Source organism: Salmo salar, chromosome 11 (assembly GCF_965601325.2).
Source record: "Salmo salar chromosome 11, fSalSal1, whole genome shotgun sequence".
In the NCBI taxonomy this organism is placed as follows: domain Eukaryota; kingdom Metazoa; phylum Chordata; class Actinopteri; order Salmoniformes; family Salmonidae; genus Salmo; species Salmo salar.
Window position 1 is genome coordinate 13042355 of NC_138301.1, and position 26564 is coordinate 13068918.

Here is a 26564-nt window from a genome sequence, read left to right on the forward strand (position 1 = left end):
CAGTCGGGTCGAGGAGTAGAGTTGATTTGAGCGTTCTGGCCTTAGCTTGGGTGCTAGACTACCCTTGTAACATTGGCTAGCTACTTCCAGACACAAATGAGACCACTCTGACCATTTTACTCGCCCTAGCAGAGCTGGTAAGGCCGTCGTTTTGAAGTAATCGCGAAAAAACAGGCCTTATTTTCGTGCATTTTTCACCCTGCCAGCTCCTATTAGTTCTATTGAGCACCGTGGCACCAACTTGCCTTCCGAGCGTTCTATTCCCAGCTTATTGTTCAACGTCACAATGCCTGCTTCACTATTGTTGGCAATGAGACCTGCTCACGTTGCTTTATAGTTAAAATGTAAACACAAAATGTCAACAACAAAAATAATATTGGAACTCTGTGGTCTTCCCATTGTTTCCTATGGGGGAAATATAGGCATGTCTGTCTATTTCGCCAAGTATTTGGGGGGGGGGGCCTTGGGCAAGTTGCTGCGGGGGGTGCAGAGCTGTTGGCCAGGGTAGGGGTAGCCAGGTGTAAAGTATTGCCAGCCGTAGAAAAATGCTTATTGAAATTCTCGATAATCGTAGATTTATCGGTAGTGACTGTTTTCCCTAGCCTCAGTGCAGTGGATAGCTGGGAGGAGGTGCTCTTATTCTCCATGGACTTTACAGTGTCCCAAAACTTTTTGGAGTTACTGCTACAGGATGCAAAATTCTGTTTGAAAAAGCTAGCCTTAGCTTTCCTAACTGACTGTGTATATTGGTTCCTGACTTCCCTGAAAAGTTGCATATCCCGGGAGCAGTTCGATGTTAATGCAATGACTTCATTTATTTAGCTTCCTCATTAATAAGCATCCACAGAAAAACTAAATAAGCGTTGCAAATCTATCTTAAGTCTACCAAGTTTGGGTTTTCCTACCGGGATGACGACGTTAACCGTACAGTGTCTAACTCATCGAGCAGTGTTGTTAGTCACAGACAACTCCCACACTGTATGGGATTGTGTAGGACAAATAAAGTCCCTGTTGCTTGCTAATCAGTCTTCCTTTTCTCCACCTCAGTGCTCAGTGGACTCTGTTCTAACGACTGCCCGGGAAACGTCAAGGTAAGACTAGTGTCTCTGTGTATGCGTGTGCATTGTAACGCAATGAAAAAAAGATAGCCATTGGAGGTATTGAAATGTAAAAATACAAATTCTAGAAACTTTTTTGAGAGAGTGAAAAGGCTTATCTTGTAACTAGTCAGTCTGGCCATCTTGGTCCTGTAAGAGCGTCTGCTAAATTACTAAAAATGGAAATGTCCCCAGAGCTAGTGACAGACAGGCTTGGTGCTGGTCCTGCCGTAGTGTTTGTTTGGGTTGTGTGCCTCTCCCTTGTGTGTCCGCCTACACTCACCCCACCATTGCCCGACTCAGCCGGGTGATTGATGGAGCCCATGTCTGGAGCTTTGGGCTGTTTTCTCCACTCTCCTCCTCCTTAAGTCCCTCACATCCATCACTCTAACCCTCTTCTGTCCGTATGTCTTCCCACCTATTGTCTCGTTGTCTATCACTATCCACCTCCTCCCTTTAGTTTCCACAGAACCTTTGTTCAATTTCCAATCCAAGTACAGTACAACTGTTCAGTCTGATGAAGCTATAGGCCTACATGCAATGTATAGTACTGTACTGTGTGGGAGGGTAAGTCGGTGTGGGAGGGTCTGTCGGTGTGGGAGGGTCTGTCGGTGTGGGAGGGTCTGTCGGTGTGGGAGGGTAAGTCGGTGTGGGAGGGTAAGTCGGTGTGGGAGGGTCTGTCGGTGTGGGAGGGTCTGTCGGTGTGGGAGGGTCTGTCGGTGTGGGAGGGTCTGTCGGTGTGGGAGGGTCTGTCGGTGTGGGAGGGTCTGTCGGTGTGGGAGGGTAAGTCGGTGTGGGAGGGTCTGTCGGTGTGGGAGGGTAAGTCGGTGTGGGAGGGTCTGTCGGTGTGGGAGGGTAAGTCGGTGTGGGAGGGTCTGTCGGTGTGGGAGGGTAAGTCGGTGTGGGAGGGTCTGTCGGTGTGGGAGGGTAAGTCGGTGTGGGAGGGTCTGTCGGTGTGGGAGGGTAAGTCGGTGTGGGAGCCTGGCTGCATTCTCTAGCAGCCTGCCATAGCGTTTCATTAGGCTGTTAAAACCGAGACAGACAGAAAGCTCTCTTCGTTAGGCGTCATCGGCCCATAATGAAGAGATCATACAGCCTCCATATGACCACTCAGTCATTTACTGCTCCTCAGAGCCCCACCCCGCGGCATGCCGAGAGAACCGTCTCCCCACAGTACTAGTGGTGGGTGGAAAAAATGTCTAGTTACATATCTGGATATGATTTTTGACGATGTGTCGTTTTGACAATATTGTAATATTATTTTTGCACTAGTTAGCTGTACTTGAACCAAAACTCCAGTATGTTTCCTTCATAGCTTGTTCTCCAACTTCTTTTTAAATAGGGAGCCAAATGTTTTTCAACACTTTTATTTCCATGACTGATCAAAACTCTCTCTTGTCCCTCTGTAGCAGACATATGATGAGCAATATGTTTGAACATCCAATAGCAAAAAAAATGACAGTATCGAATCGCAATACATTGAGAATCGCAATACATATGGAATTGTGGGAATCATGAGAATCGCCATACATATGGAATTGTGTGAATCTTGAGAATCGCAATACATGCACTGAGTGTACAAAACATTAGGAACACCTTCCTAATATTTAGTTGCACCCCCTTGTTTCCCTCAGAACAGCCTCAATTCGTTGGGGCATGGACTCTACAAGGTGTCGAAAGCGTTCCACAGGGAAGCTGGCTCATGTTGACTCCTGTGCTTCCCACAGTTGTGGCAAGTTGGTTGGATGTCCTTTGGGTGATGGAACATTCTTGATACCCTCAGGAAACTGTTGAGCGTTGATTTAAGTACCTTTGAACTGTTGTGTGAAAAACCCAACAGCGTTGCAATTCTTGACGCACTCAAATCTGGCACCTACTACCATACACCGTTCAAAGGCACTTAAATCTTTTGTCTTGCCCATTCACCCTCGGAATGGCACACATGCACAATCCATGTCTCAAGGCTTAAAAATCCTTCTTTAACCTGTCTCCTCCCCTTCATCTACACTGATTTGAAGTGGATTTAACCGGTGACATCAATAAGGGATCATAGCTTTCACCTGGATTCACCTGGTCAGTCTGTCATACAAAGAGTGGGTGTTCCTCATGTTTTGTACACTCAGTGTTTCTTATCGGCACCAAAGTATCGTGATAATATCATATCGTGAGGTCCCTGGCAATTCCCAAACCTACACAGTACACTGTAGAGCTGATGAAGGCCACAGTGGTCAGGGCTCTCTCAGACAGGAAACCCGGATAGGTGGGTCAAGAATTGTGAAAGCCCTTTACCAAGCGGCCTTGACTCAATACAGGGCTACACTACAGTTTGTTAGGGCAGTGGATCTCATTCCAAGCCGTTTTAGTGGCAACTTGTGTATCATGAGGTCTAGCGTTTATGTGGCTTTGGACTGCAACAACTTGAGAATAAAATCAATTGTTGTTTTAAAAAAGAAAAATTCAGTACATATATGTAAATGGCTACCACAATGAGAAGGACCTTTCAAAATCTGCTCAGAGGTGGTACTGCATCGGTGACTGGTATCCATGGTAACACATCCAGAAGATTACAATAGGCTCTAAATCAGAAGGCGACGTAACTTCATGTATGATCATTCTGTTCAGGCCTAAACTTTCCCCAGTCCTCCCTTGAAGATACAGAGAAAGCTACATAGCATAGGCCTAATTTACGTTTCGGGGGGAACATTTTCATTTTCCCCCGAACCGTTTAAAAATTCATCTCCGATTCGCCACATTGTGCTGTTCATTACCATTTTGAGGGATTACCAGGAACAGTGGGGAGGACTGCATAATGCAGAGGATGTGATGGAGCTGGCTGTGATGTCAGGCTCACTGTAGCCTGTCCTCAGTCTGCTGGAACCTGTGCTTTATTTCACCCAGAGGACATCTCTAGCTTCCTAGAGCTGCCGGGGTTTGCACCCAGATCCCCATTGGCTTCAGAAAGGTCAAGGAGGGTTCGCACACACTCTGTACACACAGCCAAAACCTCCTGAGGCGAGTCATGGATGGGGACAGATGTCTGTGTTAAGACTTTGGCGTCTGTGTTGAGAATTAAATGGTGGGAGATCAGTCGTTTCAGGGATAATGGTTCCACTAATATATGTGTTCATCTCTAATGCTGTGTGTGTGTGTGTGTGTGTGTGTGTGTGTGTGTGTGTGTGTGTGTGTGTGTGTGTGTGTGTGTGTGTGTGTGGTGTGTGTGTGTGTGTGTGTGTGTGTGTGTGTGTGTGTGTGTGTGTGTGTGTGTGTGTGTGTTGATCTTGCAGCCGTTTGGTGTGAACCAGCCTGGACCGTACGTTAGCTACACTACTGTGGACTCCAACGGCTACCTGAAGAACGCCTCAGGTAAGTCCAACGTGGACAGATACTGTGTACAGTTGACAGTCGGCCAGCCGTCATATACAGGCATTCTGGCAATAGTGCAGATTGGGTGGGCCGTCTGCCATGACAGTTGCTCTATTGGGAATGGGGTTGAATACAGACTTCCCCTCTATACTTGGAGGTCATAATATCTGTGCTGCGGTAGCAGGTCTGAGTGACGGGGCTGTGGTGTGGTGTTGGTGAGTGTGTGTGTCTGGGTGAGAGGCCTTTTCCAGGACTGTAGCCCCAGGGGTTTAATTGAAGCCTGGCTTCTGTGTTTTCCCAGACAATCGCCCTGTTGCCCATCTCACCGGAGGTTATCTCACCGCCCGGGCCTGATAATGTTGACACAGCACGTTTCCTGCTAGAGAAAGGCATGATGGGTAGAGGGCTATCGGTTTGCTTGCTAAGAAACGGCGGGCTTTGTTGCTGCGCTCTTTGTTAGGAGGTTGAAAGGGAGGAGGAAAAGAGCCTCCTGCCTTTGGGGGAAAAATAAAAGAGATTTGATGAAAAAGAACCGAGCTATACGTCCAAGATAACGTTTCGAGGGCTCAGTGAAGAGGAGGGTGAAAGAATAGAGTTCTTAACAAAGATCTGTAGGAAAGGTTCTGTGTCTACGTCTGTGTGACTGGGTGGCTTGGAGGCAGAGGTGGAATTGCCATGTTCTGGGTCACTCAGTCAGGTTCCCCTTCATCAGAAAGGCTTCAACACAATGACAGAATTTCTCCAACGAAGCTAGCCGCATTCCTCAATACAAAACTATACCGTTTGGACCTATGGAATGGGATGGTTTGTATTGTCGCACGTAGCAAAATCACTTAGCCAGACAGAGTAACAATCGATGTCAGACTGAGCTATTTCACTTGAAAATTGGTTAAAATGGCTGAATTGTAAGTACAACCTGCACTGTAAAGTTGTCTTTATACTCAACCTAGTTCAGCCTGAACAAGACAGACTAGACATTAAACCATGACCCATTCAGTCTCATTATTCAACACCTGAGAACTAAACTAAAAGACACCAGCATTACTCTTTGTTAATGAAGTGTTTTGGACCTGCCCATGCTGGTCCGGTCCGAGGTGTGACTGGTGCCAGTGAAGAGCAGGCCAGCTAAAACATGACACGGGGAGATAGTTCTGTTGAATGGACAGGACAGATGAGTTGAATTAGGCCTAATGTCTCCCCCGCTGTCTCGAGGAGGTGACAAGGCCATTTCAAAGACAAATTGCAAAACAGCCTAGAGGACAGACATTATTTTCAGATAGCTGAGAAATGGATTCAAGCATTTGCAAGATTTCTCAGCGAGTAATTCCATCTTTTTAAAAAGCCTTGGTTCTGTTCACTAATTTTATTTTTCCTTTTTTTTGCAGTCTTTTACTTTCCATCGTCTGTGTGTATCTGGGTATCAACAATGAATAGGACAGCAAGGCCTAAAAAGCAGAGTATCTATTTGAGTATCTAGCTACATCCTGTTCTGTTGGAATCATCCACTAATGGAAAACGCAACAATACAACAGTCATTTTGAGACGAAGAACACTCTTCCCTCACTCATCTCGCTCTGTGTGACAGGACCCCGTTTATAGGGGCAATAGAATAGATCCATCAGTCCACAAGGAGTACAATCAAAAGAACCAGAGAGTCAGAAAGCCCTCCGTCTTTCCAAACAGTTTGCTTATTGTTCAATAATCCCCAACCGCTATTCAATTTTGCAGGACTCTCAGACACCAAACCGTGAGATTAAAAATCTCTATTTCTTGTGTTAAAAGTAAACTTCTCTCAAGGTTTGGAAACATTGGGAACACTCGAACCTTGACAGAGGAGAGGGAAAAGGCGAGGTAAACCTACTATAATACATGTCTGACTGGAGGGAATGATGAAGAATAGAAGTCCAGATAGTTCTCTTTGCAGAGAGGAATCTTCAGGAGAAAAAAGGAGAATTCCCTTTCTCCCATTCATGTTTGATATCTGTGTGGATGTTGAGCCTCTGTTGTGGTCAAGGCTATTTAAAGACGACTTGGATTCATTTAAAGCCCAGATTTGGGATTCAACACCCAACGGGTGTGTCAACATGCAGCGGTTTAGGGTTGTCCTCTGACCCCTGTGCTGGAGCTCTGCTCTGTGGGCTTAAGAGCAGCTGTGTCTGCACCAGACCCCTCTCCCTGAAGGTCATCTAACAGGCTGAACTGAGGAAAAAGCCCCAACACCTCCCTCCTGGAAGCTGAGCCAATGAGAAGGAGAGTGAAAGGCCAGAGCTGTGTCTACACTGACTGAGGGAGAGGCTCGGAGTATAGGTTAGATATACTGTACAGTATGGAGAGTGACTGGGTCAGCCCTGGCTGGGTTATTCCCAGGACTCCTCATTTGACAGTAATAAAGTGCAGTGCGGGACAAAGCCAGTGTGTGCAGGGTGATTTAAAGTGTATTTATTCTAGGGCCATGGGGCATGGGGAGAAGGCAGGTAGACTGACAGAAATGAGCGATGATGCGCGGACTGTCTGCTCTCTCTACTGGGGCCCCACGCTCTTCATTTACTCTTCAGTACTAAAAGAGAGGGAAAAGAGGTGACAGAGGAATGGAAGTCAAATACATGAATGGATGTGGAAGGAAAGGACTATAGAAAAGACATACTGTGGAGAGAGAGGATAAAATGGCTGAAAAATGGCTGAAAAATAGCAGCAAATGCGGCGAATAGTGGCAAGTGGGTAATGGGTAATGGAATGAAGATCTGGGTCAATGGAAACGAGGAAGTAGAGGGGACGGGGAAAATAAAGTGAAGGTTCAGGAGGTAGGATACACACTACACTACGCTGTGGTCCACAGATAGTGCTCTTACCGCTGTGTCACAGGGCTTCAAGCTCTGATTGGTGAACCTGCGTACGGAACTCTGACCCGGCTCGGCCATCTCGTTATGGTATTGAGCATTGGTTATAGTGCTGGACAGGCAGCTCCCGTCATACTATCACGTATGGCAGTGGCCCATGTGTTAGTGGCGGTTAGCCTCGGTGCGCTGCGGTGTCTCTGTTTCAGTGGTTCTGTGGAGGCCTGGGTCTGTGATGCTGAGGCTAAGGGACATAGGGGGTTTAAAAGGCCTGGCTGGCTGGTCCTGTCAGAGCCTGACGCTCGCCTGACGCCGCCGGCGCCGCCGCGCCGCCGCCCCGGCGCCGCCGGCTGCTCTGCCTGACTGCTCTGCCGGCTGCCGCCTGGCTGCCTGCCTGGCTGCTCTGCCTGTGTATTGATCCCCAGGACCCAGGCAGTCTCCATCTCCACATCTCCAGCTGGAGCTAGTGAATCAACCAGCAGAATATTAATGCGGACTCTGCCTGCCTAGTGTGTGTGTGTGTGTGTGTGCGTGCGCGTGACCATACGTGTTTTTGTTTGTGTGTATGTGCATACTTGATTGACTGTGTGTGGGAGGGTAGTTCATTTACTGTTTGTGCAGTGCAGCAATGCATGTGCTGTCTGTGTGCTGTCTGGTCCTCAGAGAACCAGTGCTCCATCTGAACCTCTCACCTTAGTCTCCTCACCCCTCGGGCTATTTATATAAGGCCCTGGTATGCAATAGCTTACCTTTCCACTCATTCCTTATCCCCAATGGAAATAGAATTCAGCTATATTAGAGATGAATATTGACCTTAGCGGTAGATTTCCGTACCGTTGGTTTCTGTGCAATTTGGATCAAGGGAGTTGTTGTTCTGCACAGTTAGTAAATCAGTAGGCCATATAGAGTAAGCTACAGTCCCCTGTGGGTTTTAAAGGTACATCTAAATGTGGTAGGTGTGAGGTAAAGCTAGTGGTTTTAAAGGTACATCTAAATGTGGTAGGTGTGGGGTAAAGCTAGGGGTTTTAAAGGTACATCTAAATGTGGTAGGTGTGGGGTAAAGCTAGTGGTTTTAAAGGTACATCTAAATGTGGTAGGTGTGGGGTAAAGCTAGTGGTTTTAAAGGTACATCTAAATGTGGTAGGTGTGGGGTAAAGCTAGTAGTTTTAAAGGTACATCTAAATGTGGTAGGTGTGGGCTAAAACTAGTGGTTTTAAAGGTACATCTAAATGTGGTAGGTGTGGGGTAAAGCTAGTGGTTTTAAAGGTACATCTAAATGTGGTAGGTGTGGGCTAAAACTAGTGGTTTTAAAGGTACATCTAAATGTGGTAGGTGTGGGGTAAAGCTAGTGGTTTTAAAGGTACATCTAAATGTGGTAGGTGTGGGGTAAAGTTCGGGGTTTTAAAGGTACATCTAAACGTGGTAGGTGTGGGGTAAAGCTAGTGGTGTCAGGCATAATAAGCAGACGAGCTCGATTACCCTGGACTGGTGATGACAGGACAGCGGCTGTGTGTGTTGTTTTCACTGCGTAAGGGAAGGAAGGAGGGAGGGAGGGCTAGTCTCTCTGTGCATAGAGAATACTGGATGAAATGAAGCAGAGGAATGACAGTAATTTGAAAAATGACGGATGGTGAGTGAACAGTACCACTGGTACAAAACAGGAGTGGGGATGCGCTCTCTCTATCCACCCATCTCTCTATTCCATCCCTCTCTTTTTCTCTGCCATGGTGCCGGGGCTTTTGGCTGGCTCATTGGAAGGGAGGAGCGGAGGGAGGAGAGGAGAAGGAGGGATGAGGAACAAACAGCTAGGGAACTTCGGCAGGCTCTGTTTAATTAGGCAAATGAGGATGAAGGATTAAGGACAGCAGAGAATAACACCCCCCCCCCCCCCCCCCTCCCCCAATGCACACAGACACCTACACACACAATCACTGTTCTATGCTGTGAGACACACAGATTTGATACTCTCTGTGCGACACTCATGAGTGATCAAGTCAGGTGAACAAGTCACTCTTCGTACAGATGCCCAGGTAACCAAACACACCGCGCACAGTACACACTCTCTCTCACACACACACAGCACCTGTTGGGCTGGACCTGTGTCTTGTCAGGTTGAAGTCAGTGGAAGGTGTGGAAGTGAGCAGAGCTAACCAACTGGAGAGAGAGAGAGAGAGAGGGAGGATTATTATTGATCAGAGCTTTGTTCTGCCCGTGATTCTCTCCTGTGGGTTTCTGCACTCAGGCCAGTTAATTGGTCTCAAATTCAATGCAGGATTACCCCTCCGACTGTTCAACTCCTCCTGTTTATCTCTCTCTACAAACCACACGACACATTCACTCTCTTTCCTTTCACTCACTCTGTCTCGTTCTCTCACACATAATGTATCTTTCTCTCCCTCTCTTTCTTTCTGTCATTCTTCTCCTCTTCTCCCTGTAGAGTGTTAATATTGTCTCTACATCTCCTCTTCTCCCTGTAGTGTGTTAATATTGTCTCTACATCTCCTCTTCACCCTGTAGAGTGTTAATATTGTCTCTACATCTCCTCTTCTCCCTGTAGTGTGTTAATATTGTCTCTACATCTCTTCTCCCTGTAGAGTGTTAATATTGTCTCTACATCTCTTCTCCCTGTAGTGTGTTAATATTGTCTCTACATCTCTTCACCCTGTAGAGTGTTAATATTGTCTCTACATCTCCTCTTCTCCCTGTAGTGTTAATATTGTCTCTACATCTCCTCTTCTCCCTGTAGAGTGTTAATATTGTCTCTACATCTCCTCTTCACCCTGTAGAGTGTTAATATTGTCTCTACATCTCCTCTTCACCCTGTAGAGTGTTAATATTGTCTCTATATCTCTTCTCCCTGTAGAGTGTTAATATCGTCTCTACATCTCCTCTTCTCCCTGTAGAGTGTTAATATTGTCTCTACATCTCCTCTTCTCCCTGTAGTGTGTTAATATTGTCTCTACATCTCCTCTTCTCCCTGTAGAGTGTTAATATTGTCTCTACATCTCTTCTCCCTGTAGTGTTAATATTGTCTCTACATCTCCTCTTCTCCCTGTAGAGTGTTAATATTGTCTCTACATCTCTTCTCCCTGTAGTGTTAATATCGTCTCTACATCTCCTCTTCTCCCTGTAGTGTTAATATTGTCTCTACATCTCCTCTTCTCCCTGTAGAGTGTTAATATTGTCTCTACATCTCTTCTCCCTGTAGTGTTAATATTGTCTCTACATCTCCTCTTCTCCCTGTAGAGTGTTAATATTGTCTCTCATCTCTTCTCCCTGTAGTGTTAATATTGTCTCTACATCTCCTCTTCTCCCTGTAGAGTGTTAATATTGTCTCTACATCTCCTCTTCTCCCTGTAGAGTGTTAATATTGTCTCTACATCTCCTCTTCTCCCTGTAGTGTGTTAATATTGTCTCTACATCTCTTCTCCCTGTAGTGTTAATATTGTCTCTACATCTCCTCTTCTCCCTGTAGTGTTAATATTGTCTCTACATCTCCTCTTCACCCTGTAGAGTGTTAATATTGTCTCTACATCTCTTCTCCCTGTAGTGTTAATATTGTCTCTACATCTCCTCTTCTCCCTGTAGAGTGTTAATATTGTCTCTACATCTCCTCTTCTCCCTGTAGAGTGTTAATATTGTCTCTACATCTCTTTACCCTGTAGAGTGTTAATATTGTCTCTACATCTCTTCACCCTGTAGAGTGTTAATATTGTCTCTACATCTCTTTACCCTGTAGAGTGTTAATATTGTCTCTACATCTCCTCTTCTCTCTGTAGAGTGTTAATATTGTCTCTACATCTCCTCTTCTCCCTGTAGTGTTAATATTGTCTCTACATCTCCTCTTCACCCTGTAGAGTGTTAATATTGTCTCTACATCTCCTCTTCACCCTGTAGTGTGTTAATATTGTCTCTACATCTCTTCTCCCTGTAGAGTGTTAATATCATCTCTACATCTCCTCTTCTCCCTGTTGAGTGTTAATATTGTCTCTACATCTCTTCTCCCTGTAGTGTTAATATTGTCTCTACATCTCTTCTCCCTGTAGTTTTAATATGGTCTCTACATCTCCTCTTCTCCCTGTAGAGTGTTAATATTGTCTCTACATCTCCTCTTCTCCCTGTAGTGTGTTAATATTGTCTCTACATCTCTTCTCCCTGTAGTGTTAATATTGTCTCTACATCTCCTCTTCTCCCTGTAGTGTTAATATTGTCTCTACATCTCCTCTTCACCCTGTAGAGTGTTAATATTGTCTCTACATCTCTTCTCCCTGTAGTGTTAATATCGTCTCTACATCTCCTCTTCTCCCTGTAGTGTGTTAATATTGTCTCAACATCTCCTCTTCTCCCTGTAGTGTTAATATTGTCTCTACATCTCCTCTTCACCCTGTGGAGTGTTAATATTGTCTCTACATCTCTTCTCCCTGTAGTGTTAATATCGTCTCTACATCTCCTCTTCTCCCTGTAGTGTGTTAATATTGTCTCTACATCTCTTCTCCCTGTAGTGTTGATATTGTCTCTACATCTCCTCTTCTCCCTGTAGAGTGTTAATATTGTCTCTACATCTCCTCTTCTCCCTGTAGAGTGTTAATATTGTCTCTACATCTCTTTACCCTGTAGAGTGTTAATATTGTCTCTACATCTCTTCACCCTGTAGAGTGTTAATATTGTCTCTACATCTCTTTACCCTGTAGAGTGTTAATATTGTCTCTACATCTCCTCTTCTCTCTGTAGAGTGTTAATATTGTCTCTACATCTCCTCTTCTCCCTGTAGTGTTAATATTGTCTCTACATCTCTTCACCCTGTAGAGTGTTAATATTGTCTCTACATCTCCTCTTGTCCCTGTAGTGTGTTAATATTGTCTCTACATCTCTTCCCCTGTAGTGTTAATATTGTCTCTACATCTCCTCTTCCCCTGTAGTGTTAATATTGTCTCTACATCTCCTCTTCTCCCTGTAGAGTGTTAATATTGTCTCTACATCTCCTCTTCACCCTGTAGAGTGTTAATATTGTCTCTACATTTCCTCTTCACCCTGTAGAGTGTTAATATTGTCTCTATATCTCTTCTCCCTGTAGAGTGTTAATATCGTCTCTACATCTCCTCTTCTCCCTGTAGTGTGTTAATATTGTCTCTACATCTCCTCTTGTCCCTGTAGAGTGTTAATATCGTCTCTACATCTCCTCTTCTCCCTGTAGAGTGTTAATATTGTCTCTACATCTCCTCTTCTCCCTGTAGAGTGTTAATATTGTCTCTACATCTCCTCTTCTCCCTGTAGAGTGTTAATATTCTCTCTACATCTCCTCTTCTCCCTGTAGAATGTTAATATTGTCTCTACATCTCCTCTTCTCCCTGTAGAGTGTTAATATTGTCTCTACATCTCCTCTTCTCCCTGTAGAGTGTTAATTTTGTCTCTACATCTCCTCTTCTCCCTGTAGTGTGTTAATATTGTCTCTACATCTCCTCTTCTCCCTGTAGAGTGTTAATATTGTCTCTACATCTCTTCTCCCTGTAGTGTTAATATTGTCTCTACATCTCCTCTTCTCCCTGTAGAGTGTTAATATTGTCTCTACATCTCTTCTCCCTGTAGAGTGTTAATATTGTCTCTACATCTCCTCTTCTCCCTGTAGAGTGTTAATATTGTCTCTACATCTCCTCTTCTCCCTGTAGAGTGTTAATATTGTCTCTACATCTCCTCTTCTCCCTGTAGGTGTTAATATTGTCTCTACATCTCCTCTTCTCCCTGTAGAGTGTTAATATTGTCTCTACATCTCTTCTCCCTGTAGTGTTAATATTGTCTCTACATCTCCTCTTCTCCCTGTAGAGTGTTAATATTGTCTCTACATCTCCTCTTCTCCCTGTAGTGTGTTAATATTGTCTCTACATCTCCTCTTCTCCCTGTAGTGTTAATATTGTCTCTACATCTCCTCTTCTCCCTGTAGTGTTAATATTGTCTCTACATCTCCTCTTCTCCCTGTAGAGTGTTAATATTGTCTCTACATCTCTTCTCCCTGTAGTGTTAATATCGTCTCTACATCTCCTCTTCTCCCTGTAGAGTGTTAATATTGTCTCTACATCTCCTCTTCTCCCTGTAGTGTGTTAATATTGTCTCTACATCTCCTCTTCTCCCTGTAGTGTGTTAATATTGTCTCTACATCTCCTCTTCTCCCTGTAGTGTGTTAATATTGTCTCTACATCTCCTCTTCTCCCTGTAGTGTGTTAATATTGTCTCTACATCTCTTCTCCCTGTAGTGTTAATATTGTCTCTACATCTCCTCTTCTCCCTGTAGTGTTAATATTGTCTCTACATCTCCTCTTCTCCCTGTAGTGTTAATATTGTCTCTACATCTCCTCTTCACCCTGTAGAGTGTTAATATTGTCTCTACATCTCCTCTTCTCCCTGTAGAGTGTTAATATTGTCTCTACATCTCCTCTTCACCCTGTAGAGTGTTAATATTGTCTCTACATCTCCTCTTCTCCCTGTAGGTGTTAATATTGTCTCTACATCTCCTCTTCTCCCTGTAGGTGTTAATATTGTCTCTACATCTCCTCTTCACCCTGTGGAGTGTTAATATTGTCTCTACATCTCTTCTCCCTGTAGTGTTAATATCGTCTCTACATCTCCTCTTCTCCCTGTAGTGTGTTAATATTGTCTCTACATTCCTCTTCTCCCTGTAGTGTGTTAATATTGTCTCTACATCTCCTCTTCTCCCTGTAGTGTTGAATATTGTCTCTACATCTCCTCTTCTCCCTGTAGAGTGTTAATATTGTCTCTACATCTCCTCTTCTCCCTGTAGAGTGTTAATATTGTCTCTACATCTCTTTACCCTGTAGAGTGTTAATATTGTCTCTACATCTCTTCACCCTGTAGAGTGTTAATATTGTCTCTACATCTCTTTACCCTGTAGAGTGTTAATATTGTCTCTACATCTCCTCTTCTCTCTGTAGAGTGTTAATATTGTCTCTACATCTCCTCTTCTCCCTGTAGTGTTAATATTGTCTCTACATCTCTTCACCCTGTAGAGTGTTAATATTGTCTCTACATCTCCTCTTGTCCCTGTAGTGTGTTAATATTGTCTCTACATCTCTTCTCCCTGTAGTGTTAATATTGTCTCTACATCTCCTCTTCACCCTGTAGTGTGTTAATATTGTCTCTACATCTCTTCTCCCTGTAGAGTGTTAATATCGTCTCTACGTCTCCTCTTCTCCCTGTAGTGTTAATATTGTCTCTACATCTCCTCTTCTCCCTGTAGTGTTAATATTGTCTCTACATCTCCTCTTCTCCCTGTAGTGTGTTAATATTGTCTCTACATCTCTTCTCCCTGTAGAGTGTTAATATCGTCTCTACGTCTCCTCTTCTCCCTGTAGTGTTAATATTGTCTCTACATCTCCTCTTCTCCCTGTAGAGTGTTAATATTGTCTCTACATCTCTTCTCCCTGTAGTGTGTTAATATTGTCTCTACACTCTCTTCACCCTGTAGAGTGTTAATATTGTCTCTACATCTCCTCTTCTCCCTGTAGTGTTAATATTGTCTCTACATCTCCTCTTCTCCCTGTAGAGTGTTAATATTGTCTCTACATCTCCTCTTCACCCTGTAGAGTGTTAATATTGTCTCTACATCTCCTCTTCACCCTGTAGAGTGTTAATATTGTCTCTACATCTCTTCTCCCTGTAGAGTGTTAATATCGTCTCTACATCTCCTCTTCTCCCTGTAGTGTGTTAATATTGTCTCTACATCTCCTCTTCTCCCTGTAGGTGTTAATATTGTCTCTACATCTCTTCTCCCTGTAGAGTGTTAATATTGTCTCTACATCTCCTCTTCTCCCTGTAGAGTGTTAATATTGTCTCTACATCTCCTCTTCTCCCTGTAGTGTTAATATTGTCTCTACATCTCCTCTCCCTGTAGTGTTAATATTGTCTCTACATCTCCTCTTCTCCCTGTAGTGTGTTAATATTGTCTCTACATCTCCTCTTCTCCCTGTAGGTGTTAATATTGTCTCTACATCTCTTCTCCCTGTAGTGTTAATATTGTCTCTACATCTCCTCTTCTCCCTGTAGTGTGTTAATATTGTCTCTACATCTCTTCTCCCTGTAGTGTTAATATTGTCTCTACATCTCCTCTTCTCCCTGTAGTGTGTTAATATTGTCTCTACATCTCCTCTTCTCCCTGTAGTGTGTTAATATTGTCTCTACATCTCCTCTTCTCCCTGTAGTGTGTTAATATTGTCTCTACATCTCTTCTCCCTGTAGTGTTAATATTGTCTCTACATCTCCTCTTCTCCCTGTAGTGTGTTAATATTGTCTCTACATCTCCTCTTCTCCCTGTAGAGTGTTAATATTGTCTCTACATCTCCTCTTCTCCCTGTAGAGTGTTAATATTGTCTCTACATCTCCTCTTCTCCCTGTAGAGTGTTAATATTGTCTCTACATCTCTTCTCCCTGTAGAGTGTTAATATTGTCTCTACATCTCCTCTTCTCCCTGTAGAGTGTTAATATTGTCTCTACATCTCCTCTTCTCCCTGTAGTGTTAATATTGTCTCTACATCTCCTCTTCACCCTGTAGAGTGTTAATATTGTCTCTACATCTCCTCTTCTCCCTGTAGGTGTTAATATTGTCTCTACATCTCTTCTCCCTGTAGTGTTAATATTGTCTCTACATCTCCTCTTCACCCTGTAGTGTGTTAATATTGTCTCTACATCTCTTCTCCCTGTAGAGTGTTAATATCGTCTCTACGTCTCCTCTTCTCCCTGTAGTGTTAATATTGTCTCTACATCTCCTCTTCTCCCTGTAGTGTTAATATTGTCTCTACATCTCTTCTCCCTGTAGTGTGTTAATATTGTCTCTACATCTCTTCACCCTGTAGAGTGTTAATATTGTCTCTACATCTCCTCTTCTCCCTGTAGTGTTAATATTGTCTCTACATCTCCTCTTCTCCCTGTAGAGTGTTAATATTGTCTCTACATCTCCTCTTCACCCTGTAGAGTGTTAATATTGTCTCTACATCTCCTCTTCACCCTGTAGAGTGTTAATATTGTCTCTATATCTCTTCTCCCTGTAGAGTGTTAATATCGTCTCTACATCTCCTCTTCTCCCTGTAGTGTGTTAATATTGTCTCTACATCTCCTCTTCTCCCTGTAGTGTGTTAATATTGTCTCTACATCTCTTCTCCCTGTAGGTGTTAATATTGTCTCTACATCTCCTCTTCTCCCTGTAGGTGTTAATATTGTCTCTACATCTCCTCTTCTCCCTGTAGGTGTTAATATTGTCTCTACATCTCCTCTTCTCCCTGTAGAGTGTTAATATTGTCTCTACATCTCCTCTTCTCCCTGTAGTGTTAATATTGTCTCTACATCTCCTCTTCTCCCTGTAGTGTTAATATTGTCTCTACATCTCCTCTTCTCCCTGTAGTGTGTTAATATTGTCTCTACATCTCCTCTTCTCCCTGTAGTGTTAATATTGTCTCTACATCTCTTCTCCCTGTAGTGTTAATATTGTCTCTACATCTCCTCTTCTCCCTGTAGTGTGTGTGTGTGTTATGTTCACCACTGTGTTCCATCAGTGGTAATGGTCTCAATCCTAATATCTTCCATGCTCCCCTAATGCAATAGATATGAATGCCTCTGTGGCTGCTCTGTCGCCACAGTAACCTGTATTAGAGAGCACATCTCAACTGCAGCCTGGTGTCCAATTACGAGAGAGAGAGAGATAAGAGAGAGAGGGAACAAGAGGTAGAGCCATAGAGAGAGGGAACAATGGATATGTAGAGGGAGAGATGGGGAACAAGAGAGGAGGAGAAAGGGGGAAGAAGAGAAAACAACCAGCGCGTTGAAGTCACCGCCTATTCTGGTTACCTCTTCTCTCAACGCCAGTCTTGATCTGTCAAACCCAGGTCTCAGTTTTGCCTCATTCACCGTCTCCTCATTGTGTTTCTGATGATCAGACGCGACGCGCTGATGGATCTCAACAAACACTGTGTCACCCACGGTGCCGTGAGCTTTAATTCGGTCTTTTCCTCCTGCGAGAGCACCAGTGATAAGAGAGGAGCCCTATGGGCACGCCACTTATCTCCTCCGCTACAGACACCCGCTTCTCCCCACAAATCAATGTCTGAATCTGCCGTTTGCATTGTGTGGGCGCTGAGGGCCCCCCTCTCCTCTCCCAGGCTTAGCTGTGGTTCAGTGTGTACCACTTCATTCCTTTATCCCCCAGGCCCTGCCGCCGCAGTGTCCGCAATCGCCAGTATGTGTCCTTCCCGTCCCTCCCATTGCTGTAGAAGTGCCCAATCAGGGAGGGGGGGAGAGTGGTTTCTATAGCGACGGATGTTGAGAATCTCTCCGCAAACAGGTTGCCCGAAGATGATCCGGGGCCTTGGGAAGATGAGGTTGAGGGTGAGGCTTTGTGTGTCTCGCTGTGTGTGACCTACGGAGGATTTGATGTAGCCAGTGTGAATTCTTTATACACTGGTGTTTAAAAGATTGCTGCTGGTCACCATTTGAGATAATGTTTCATAAGATACTTTTTTGCGTAATTATGGGTCACGTTTCCTCTAATACAAATGCTGATCTCCATTAGGGTCTGCCTGATGGCGTCTGTTGCCTTCCCGTTGTTTACCACTCTCTGTGTGTTCTATATGTGTTGTGTCATTCCTCTGTGACCAATGAAGATCAAAAGCCTGGTGAGTGAGTGAGTGAGTGACTGAGTGACTGAGTGAGATCTTTGTTGAAAACAGCAGAGGTGTATTTGGAGGGCAAGGTGGTTAGGATGATATCTATGAGGGTGCCCGTGTTTACGGATTTGGGGTTGTGCCAAGACCTCAGGAAAAAAAATTAAGTATAAACATCAAGGGACCACACAGCCGTCATACCACTCAGGAAGGAAACGCGTTCTGTCCCCTAGAGATGAACGTACTTTGTGCGAAAAGTGCAAATCAATCCCAGAACAACAGCAAAGGACCTTATGAAGATGCTGGAGGTAACGGGTACAAAAGTATCTATATCCACAGTAAAACGAGTCCTATATCGACATAACCTGAAAGGCCACTCAGCAAGGAAGAAGCCACTGCTCCAAAACTGCCATAAAAAAGCCAGACTACGGTTTGCAACTGCACATGGGGACAAAGATCGTATTTTTTGGAGAAATGTTCTCTGGTCTGATGAAACAAAAATAGAATTGTTTGGCCATAATGACCATCGTTATGTTTGGAGGAAAAAGGGGGAAGCTTGCAAGCCGAAGAACACCATCCCAACCGTGAACCATGGGGGTGGCAGCATCATGTTGTGGGGGTGCTTTGCTGCAGGAGGGACTGGTGCACTTCACAAAATAGATGGCATCATGAGGCAGGAAAATTATGTGGATATATTGAAGCAACATCTCAAGACATCAATCAGGAAGTTAAAGCTTGGTCGCAAATGGGTCTTCCAAATGGACAATGACCCCAAGCACACTTCTAAAGTTGTGGCAAAATGGCTTAAGGACAGCAAAGTCAAGGTATTGGAGTGGCCATCACAAAGCCCTGACCTCAACCTTATAGAAAATGTGTGGGCAGAATTGAAACAGCGTGTGCGAGCAAGGAGGCCTACAAACCTGACTCAGTTACACCAGCTCTGTCAGGAGGAATGGGCCAAAATTCACACAACTTATTGTGGGAAGCTTGTGGAAGGTTACCCGAAACGTTTGACCCAAGTTAAACAATTTAAAGGCAATGCTACCAAATACTAATTGAGTTTATGTAAACTTCTGACCCCCTGGGAATGTGATGAAAGAAATAAAAGCTGAAATAAATAATTCTCTCTACTATTATTCTGACATTTCACATTAAAATAAAGTGGTGATCCTAAATGACCTAAGACAGGGAATAAGGTGTATGTAAACTTCCGACTTCAACTGTATGTTTGAACTTGTGAGATTCCTCCCTTGTTCCCTGACTTCCCAGAGCACCATTGGAAGTGAGTGGTTGGGGAGGAGACTGGAGAGTAGTTTTTCCTTCCCGTTTGTTGTGAAGCTGGCTATGTCCCTCACCTCTTCCTCTCCACTAGATAACTGAACTCTGTGGCACAGGAGAGCAAGCACTGCAACTTTTATGTTCTGAGGCTTTTAATGCTGGCGGGGTGTCTCTTTGGCTGACTGTGTGTGTGTTGTGTGTATTGTACTCGCCCATGTTTCTGAATTAACTTTTGGAGCTGAAGAGTCCTGACTTGTTGGGTGTGATGATGTGTTCTGCTCTGTTTGCCATACAGACAAAACTCTGAGGCTCTAGTGTGTGTGTGGGTGTGGGTGTGGGTGTGTGGGTGTGGGTGTGTGGTACTTTTCAACATGCTTGACACTCCTCACACCCAGATTGGAGAGAGCCTGGGATTGAGTGAATGTGATAAGCTGTGGAAGCGTAAGGTTCCTTGAGTAAACCTGCCCTTCGGGAGCTGTTTGGCTGGCTGGCTGCTCTGAATCCGTTTTGTGGTCTGAGAGAGGGGATTGGAGCCTGTCAATCATGTGCTGCAGGCTGGAGCGCCTCGCCAAGGTCTGTCTGTGTGCTCCACGGCCGCGCTGCAGTGAGATAAGACTCCCACTCCAGGCTGTAGACCGCAGCAGCTAGCCAGAACCCCCACCCCACCGCCAGCCTTCCTCCAGCCAGCACAACCAGCACCCCCCCCCCCCTCCCAGTGCATGGCCTCTCTCCAGCCTACATCCCCACCTGCAGAGTGGCAGTCCCTAAGTCAGCTTCCTCTCTCTCTCTGAGATACACATCCTCCAGCCAGCGTCCCCAGCAGCACTGTGACATACCCCCCCCCCCCCCCCCCCCCGCCCTTTTAGTTAACAACAGCCTGTCGCTAGGGTAGCTGGTCAACCCCAAAATGTCTGTCGTCTACCGTCCTCTCCTCCAGACCTTACACATACTTCCTAAGAGATTGTGGTTACTTAAGCCGGGCGTGCACTAGACGATCTTGGCCCTAATTCTTAGGGTTAGGGTACGTTTTTGAGATCGGTAACAAAATCCCAATGTCATTGCCTACTCCGGGCCGTCACCGATGCTTGTTTAATGTGAGCGGGTCAGAGACGCAATCAGAAGCCTACCGTTCCTGTCTTTGACCCATCCCAGATGCCCCGATATTGTCGAACGTTTGATTTTTATCAGCACAAAATCTGCAATGCTCTTGTTGTGTGAGATGTGCAACGACAACTTTTGAGAACGGTGGTCAGTAATAGGTCAATGAGAGCTCGCCAGAGAAGAAGCCAGTGAGATGATGACGTTGTTTCACATCACCCAGGATGTGTAGACTCTCCAGCAGAGGCCATGACTACTAGTATGCGTTTGTACTTGCCTTTATTAACCAAAGCCAAAGTGTCAAATCGTTACAACTCTGAAGTTCACGAGCAATGTTTCAATTCAATTCAATTCAAAATGTATTGGCTAGATATTTCAACTCGCTATGGCAAGCGTGGATCTCTGACTGAAAACTCAAAGCAGCCGTATAAAAGGTTAACTATCTAATCACATCAAGGGAAGAATCTTGTGGCGTGTCACCCCGTCTGTGTTACATGGTTATGTGTGCTCACCCACTACGTTAGTAAGACAGGGGAAAAAAGGTCGTTTTAAAGTGAGGATTTTGAAAGTCGAGAAAAGAGAGGGGGAGAGAGAGGTGCGTGTGTGTTTCTTAGTTTCAAACCTTGACTAAACTTGACTAAACAGAGATGACCTTCTTTTGACTTTTGCCCTAGCACTCCGCAGCTGATTCAAATAATCAAAGCTGATGAGTTGGTTATTTGAGTCAGGGCTGAAGCCAAAACATCCTGCCGGCTGCCTGGACCTGGTTTGGGAAACCCTGAGTTGGACGTACTTTTAAATGTCTTGTTTATAATCTCTTTATGCGTTTTAGAATCATATCACTTTATCCAAAGAGTAATTCTGGTGAAGCAATATACACCTTAATCAGATTACTCTGTCAGTTTATGTGTGGTCTCCTAGTGTGAGTCTTCTCATTAGTGGACAAAGCCGAAACTGCAACTCCTTCCTCAGCCCTCTAAAGCCAGAAAGTAGAGCCAGGACAGTTACCCAGAATTCAAACAACATCTTAATGTACATGGATGAAGTCATTAGCTTTCCTTAGTCCTTTTTCCAGCACGGTAACACCTCTAAACTGTCTTCTTTTTTTTTTACCGAACAAAGGAGGTTGTTTTTCTTTTTAATAGTATCATTAACCCGTCTCTCCCCGCTGAAGGGTCTTGGATGTCTTGGATGGCCCCCAGGTCAGAACATAATGAAACTGCACCTCATTCCCCACCACACATACATAACAGTCTTTAGTGAGTGTTCAGAGAGGACTAAATTGATTGCACACATAACATATACGCTGAGTGTTCAAAACATTAGGAACACCTTCCTAATATTGAGTTGCACCCCCTTTTCCCCTCAGAACAGCCTCAGTTAGTCCACAGGGATATGCTGGCCCACGTTGACTCCAATGCTTCACACAGTTGTGTCAAATTGGCTGGATGTCCTTTGGGTGGTGGATCATTCTTGATACACACGGGAAACTGTTGAGCGTGGAAAACCCAGCAGCGTTGCAGTTCTCGACACACTCAAACCGTTGCACCTGGCACCTACTACCATACCCCGTTCAAAGGCACTTACTCAATATTTTGTCTTGCACATTCACCCTCTGAGTGGCACACGTGCACAATCCATGTCTCAATTGTCTCAAGGCTTTAAAATCCTTCTCTAACCTGTCTTTTCCCCTTCATCTACACCAGTGGTCACCAACTGGTCGATCTCCAAGGCATTCCTTGTCAATCCCCAAACATTTCTGTAAAAAACCCAACAATAAAGTCTTGCGTTCCTTCCTTTTTTCTTTTTTTTTGCGTTGTTGGCGCCATTTGATTCAGCAGCCCTAACGGCGGGAAGGCAAAATGTTCCCGTTTTGAACCATTTCATGTGTCTGCCTAACCGTCAGGCCCAGATAGCAAATGGCGATTGCATCTATGGGCCTACTGCTGGCCAATCAGACAGCTCAGTTTCCTCGAGCCATAGACTGTAAAAAGAAGCCCTGAACAGACAGCAAGGTTGATAAAGACTCCGGGAATACAGAGAAGTGCTGCTGTTTTAATGAGTGAGTTCATGTTTAAGTTGTTATTCAGCATTGTCTACATAAAATGCATGTTCTCCCTACTTCCACGCATGCTACAACCAGCACTGTTAGCTGTAATGAACGACTATAGCGTTGTGTCAGAGTTAATACCCTGCTATTGTATCATGAAGCTGATGGGAGAGATCAGTGTGGTGGTCCATATTAGCAGTTAGCTTACTGGTTTAACTAGCACTGTGACGTGGACTTCCAAATCAGTGTCACTACAATGGACACGCCACTTTATTAACAGAAATGTAGACAGTACCATATTTTCGACCTGTAATGATTGAAGCAATTACATTTGGCTTTACAGCAACTGCTCTGAAGCTGCACGATGTAACCTGCTCCATCATTGCAGTCAATTACGGAAAGCAGGAACAGGGATCAAATCTTTCTCTCTCTCCTTATCTCGCTTTCTCTCTCGCGCTCTCTCTCGCTCTCTCTTTGTCACACTTTTTTATTTCGGAGGAGCTGGTCTAATGGTCCTCATTTCAAACTGTTACAATGGAGATTGGTGGAAGGTAGTATATAGATTCTCTCAAGATGGAGTTACACTTGTGCTTTACTGATAGACAGGCATTCAACCCCAGGCTTTTAGGCTCTATACTGAGGCTGTGTGTGTACATAATAGCTAGGCAGAACACACTGGGTTTTTTTTTTTAGGTGGACTGTATATATTACTATAATCAGTCATTGAAGCGTTTGCTTACTGCACATTGTAAATGTAAAAACAGCCTTCCATCTGAGTGTGGGTCCAGACCAGCCATGCAGTCCATCCACATTTATACTGATTTGTTGCTGTGGTGCTCTCTTTGTTTACTGTAAAGCGGGTGATTTACGTCGGCTGCGCTTGGCAGGGCCTGTGCGTGGGCCAGTGACGGGGTGGTGGAGGAGGGGGGTGGCAGACGCCTCTGGGCTGGGCGACGGTAGGAATAGGACAGTCTGATTTGTGTCTTTTTTTATGAGGCTTGTTTATGGGTCTGAATGGCTCTAATGGCTCCTTTGTTTTCCCCTCCATGCAGCGGGCCAGCTGAGCCAGTCGGCCCACCTCTCCCTGCAGCTGCCTTACACCGTCCTGGGCCTGGGGCGCAGCGCCAACTTCCTGGACCACCTGTACGTGGGTATCCCCCGGCCCCTCGGGGACAAGGTACAGTATGGTGCGCTGCAGCACTGGGGGAGGGGAGCGGAGAGGAGGGAGATGCCAGACAAAACACAGGACAGGACAGGATGCAGTAGGAGCTACAGCAGGTCTAATTAATACACCATGGAAATACTGTTTCTAGTCACTGCACCCATATAGAGAATACACCCAGAGCCACTGATACTGACACTAACTATACTGCAGGTTGATGTAAATGCTGTTCTTCCTGTTGCAATATGATAAGTAGATTATATATTGTGCAGTAAATAATTCATTATTTTCTTCGTTCCCCCACTTTTGTGCTACCTCAAACATTGGCATGTGGGTTTTGGGTTCGTGTGGAGTGACAGCCTTTTGTCTCTCGTATCGCGTGCCGTTTGAAATGCCGTTTGTTGATTCCTCGATAGATTCCCCTGCGCGGCTTATTTGAATTTGAGACGCTGGTTCCCGTTCCTCGCCTGTCAAAGAAAAGAACAGAGGTCTTCATCATAGCGGATTTGCATTGCAAATTTCTGCCCATACCTCACTACCTTGGGAGCGATGCTCGTACAGAGTAAGGCATCTGAAGTACAGTAACGTGCTCGGTTGTCGCTCGCACCCTTTGAGTTATGCAAGAAAATGTTTCCAAAGGTTCACATTTCCCCACACAGCAGTTAATAACATGTAATGCTTTGTATTATGCTAACCAATTTTTACCTTCAGAGGGTGTATGAATATATGGTGTGTTCAGTGCTACATACACTGAGTATACAAAACATTAAGGACACCTGCTCTTTCCATAACATAGATTTCACCTGGATTCACCTTGTCAGTCTATGATCCCTTATTGATGTCACTTGTTAATCCACTTCAAATCAGTGTAGATGAAGGGGAAGAGACAGGTTAAAGAAGGATTTTTAAGCCTTGAGAAAATTGAGACATGGATTGTGTGCCGTTCAGCGGGTGGCGCAATGTAAGCGCTTTTTAACGGGGTATGGTAGTAGGTGCCAGGTGCACCGGTTTGTGTCGAGAACTGCAATGCTGCTGGGTTTTTCACGCTCAACAGTTTCCCGTGTGTATCAAGAATTGTCCACCACCCAAAGGACATCCAACCAACTTGACACAACTGTGGGGAGCATTGGAGTCATGGGCCAGCATCCCTGGGGAACGGGGGTGCAGCACAATATTAGGAAGGTTTCTTTATAAATGTGTACTCAATGTACACATTTAATGAACAGCTGTGTCTATCTGACTGTATCCGACTGTCTCTGATAGTTCCTATCTGTCTCTCTCAGGTCTGTCTCCAACCCTCCCTCACAGGGAAAAACATTCAGGAGGCCTGTGAGGGAGAGAGAAAGAGAGGGAGTTAGGGAGGGAGAGAGGGAGTTGGGGGGAGAGAGAAAGAGAGGAGGGAGTGCGTTCTACTTCTACTTTCCTCCTGTACACTCGTCTCAATCCCATGAGGATCCTTTCCTCCGCTCACAAGGTTTACTTCACTAATCAAGATTCCCGCTCTGCTCCCGCCTCCCAAAAACCCCACTTCAGTCCCAACTTCAGACCCATCACTCTCCTTTGAAACGCTCTCTGAAAACCGAGAAACGCTTTCCTCCTCTAAAACGCAGGCGTCTTCTCTTAGCCAAAGCGCCGGAAGCGCAGCCTGTCACTGTCTCTCACCGCCGTTCTGCATAAACCACACTGCATTGAAGAGCAAAATGTCAGGGTTAGCTTAGGAGGTTAAGAACTGCAACTTGTAATGAACTAGCACACTGTTCACAGTGCACTGACTCAAGGTGACTCATTCATTGTTATTCTCCTTAACCTATTTCACCTCAAACGCAAACAATCACTAGCAATTAGCAAATCAAAATCCCTGAATCTGCTGCTCTGTTTCGCTTTGAGTCTTTGCCTTACATAGTATATGCATCTCTGAGCTATGTAGGTATGTCATTCACTTTCATTTACATTTCTCAGTGTCAGGAAGGAGTCATATGCATGGCTTCCTAACCCACACAACCCTCAGCATTGTAACGATACTCCAGCTAATGGGACTGTAGGAAGTAGGCTGACACCAGGGGGATACTTCAGCAGACCTCGTTTATTTAATTTATTAGCCTGTCTGGGTCTTAAATGCATGGCTTTAAATAGCTTGGGTATAGGTAGCTGAAACCCCTGGGCTCTCATTAGGGTGGCTCTGGGTAAACGCGGATGCAAAGTACGGCGGCACACACTGCGTGTGCGTCTGCGTGTGTGAGCGAGCGAGTGTGTTTTCCTTATCCCTTAATGTTGCCAAATGATAGATGTGTTGTCGGAAATGAGTCTCTCTTCCCTAGAGGACTCTGTGAGAAAGATGAATTTAACGTTTGCCGGTGATTGCCATCCAGTAGCAACTTTAAGAGGGAAAATTACCTTTTGTAATTAATACAGAAACTGGCTTTGAAAAGCTTTTGAGCTTGAAATTCTAAGAATGAAGTTTCTTCAACTCTGAATCGGAGAGCAAATTGTAGTGCAGTACAGGAAATGACTCAGGCCCTACATTGAATCTGCACTGAGAAGTGTGGGATATATTGCCTGCTTTGAACTAGACTTTTTCCATTATTGCCCCTTCATTCTGCCTCCCCGAGGCACTAATAACATAGTTTCTCTGTTTCTGCCTTGCAGGACGTGAGGAAGCAGGAGTGGACAGCCATCATCCCCAACTCGCAGCTCATAGTCATTCCATACCCACACAACGAGCCCCGCAGGTATACACACACACACACATACACACACACACACACACACACACACACACACACACACCACACACACACACACACACACACACTCATACATCTGTACTTGGGATGCCCACAAACTTGCTCAGGCCATGTTTCCATTGGTTTTCTGTGTCATTCACATGTAATTCTACCCGCAGGAGTGCCAGCAGATGGCAGAACCCCCCCCCCCCCCCTCTTCGTATGCCCAGCTAACACATTCTCTCACCAACACATGGAACACACACACTCTGACAAATACTTGCATATACAGTGCCTT

General features: G+C 44.9%; 1 protein-coding gene across 1 annotated transcript in view; it reads left to right on the forward strand.

Annotated features, from left to right (window-relative positions):
• Positions 1–26564, forward strand: part of itfg1 (integrin alpha FG-GAP repeat containing 1) — a 129068-nt gene that overhangs the window by 95506 nt on the left and 6998 nt on the right. The window contains exons 13-16 of the mRNA XM_014126507.3: positions 1048–1091; positions 4382–4460; positions 23434–23558; positions 26190–26272. Coding sequence (XP_013981982.3) covers positions 1048–1091; positions 4382–4460; positions 23434–23558; positions 26190–26272 — 331 coding nt within the window. The remainder of the gene's footprint in view (positions 1–1047; positions 1092–4381; positions 4461–23433; positions 23559–26189; positions 26273–26564) is intronic.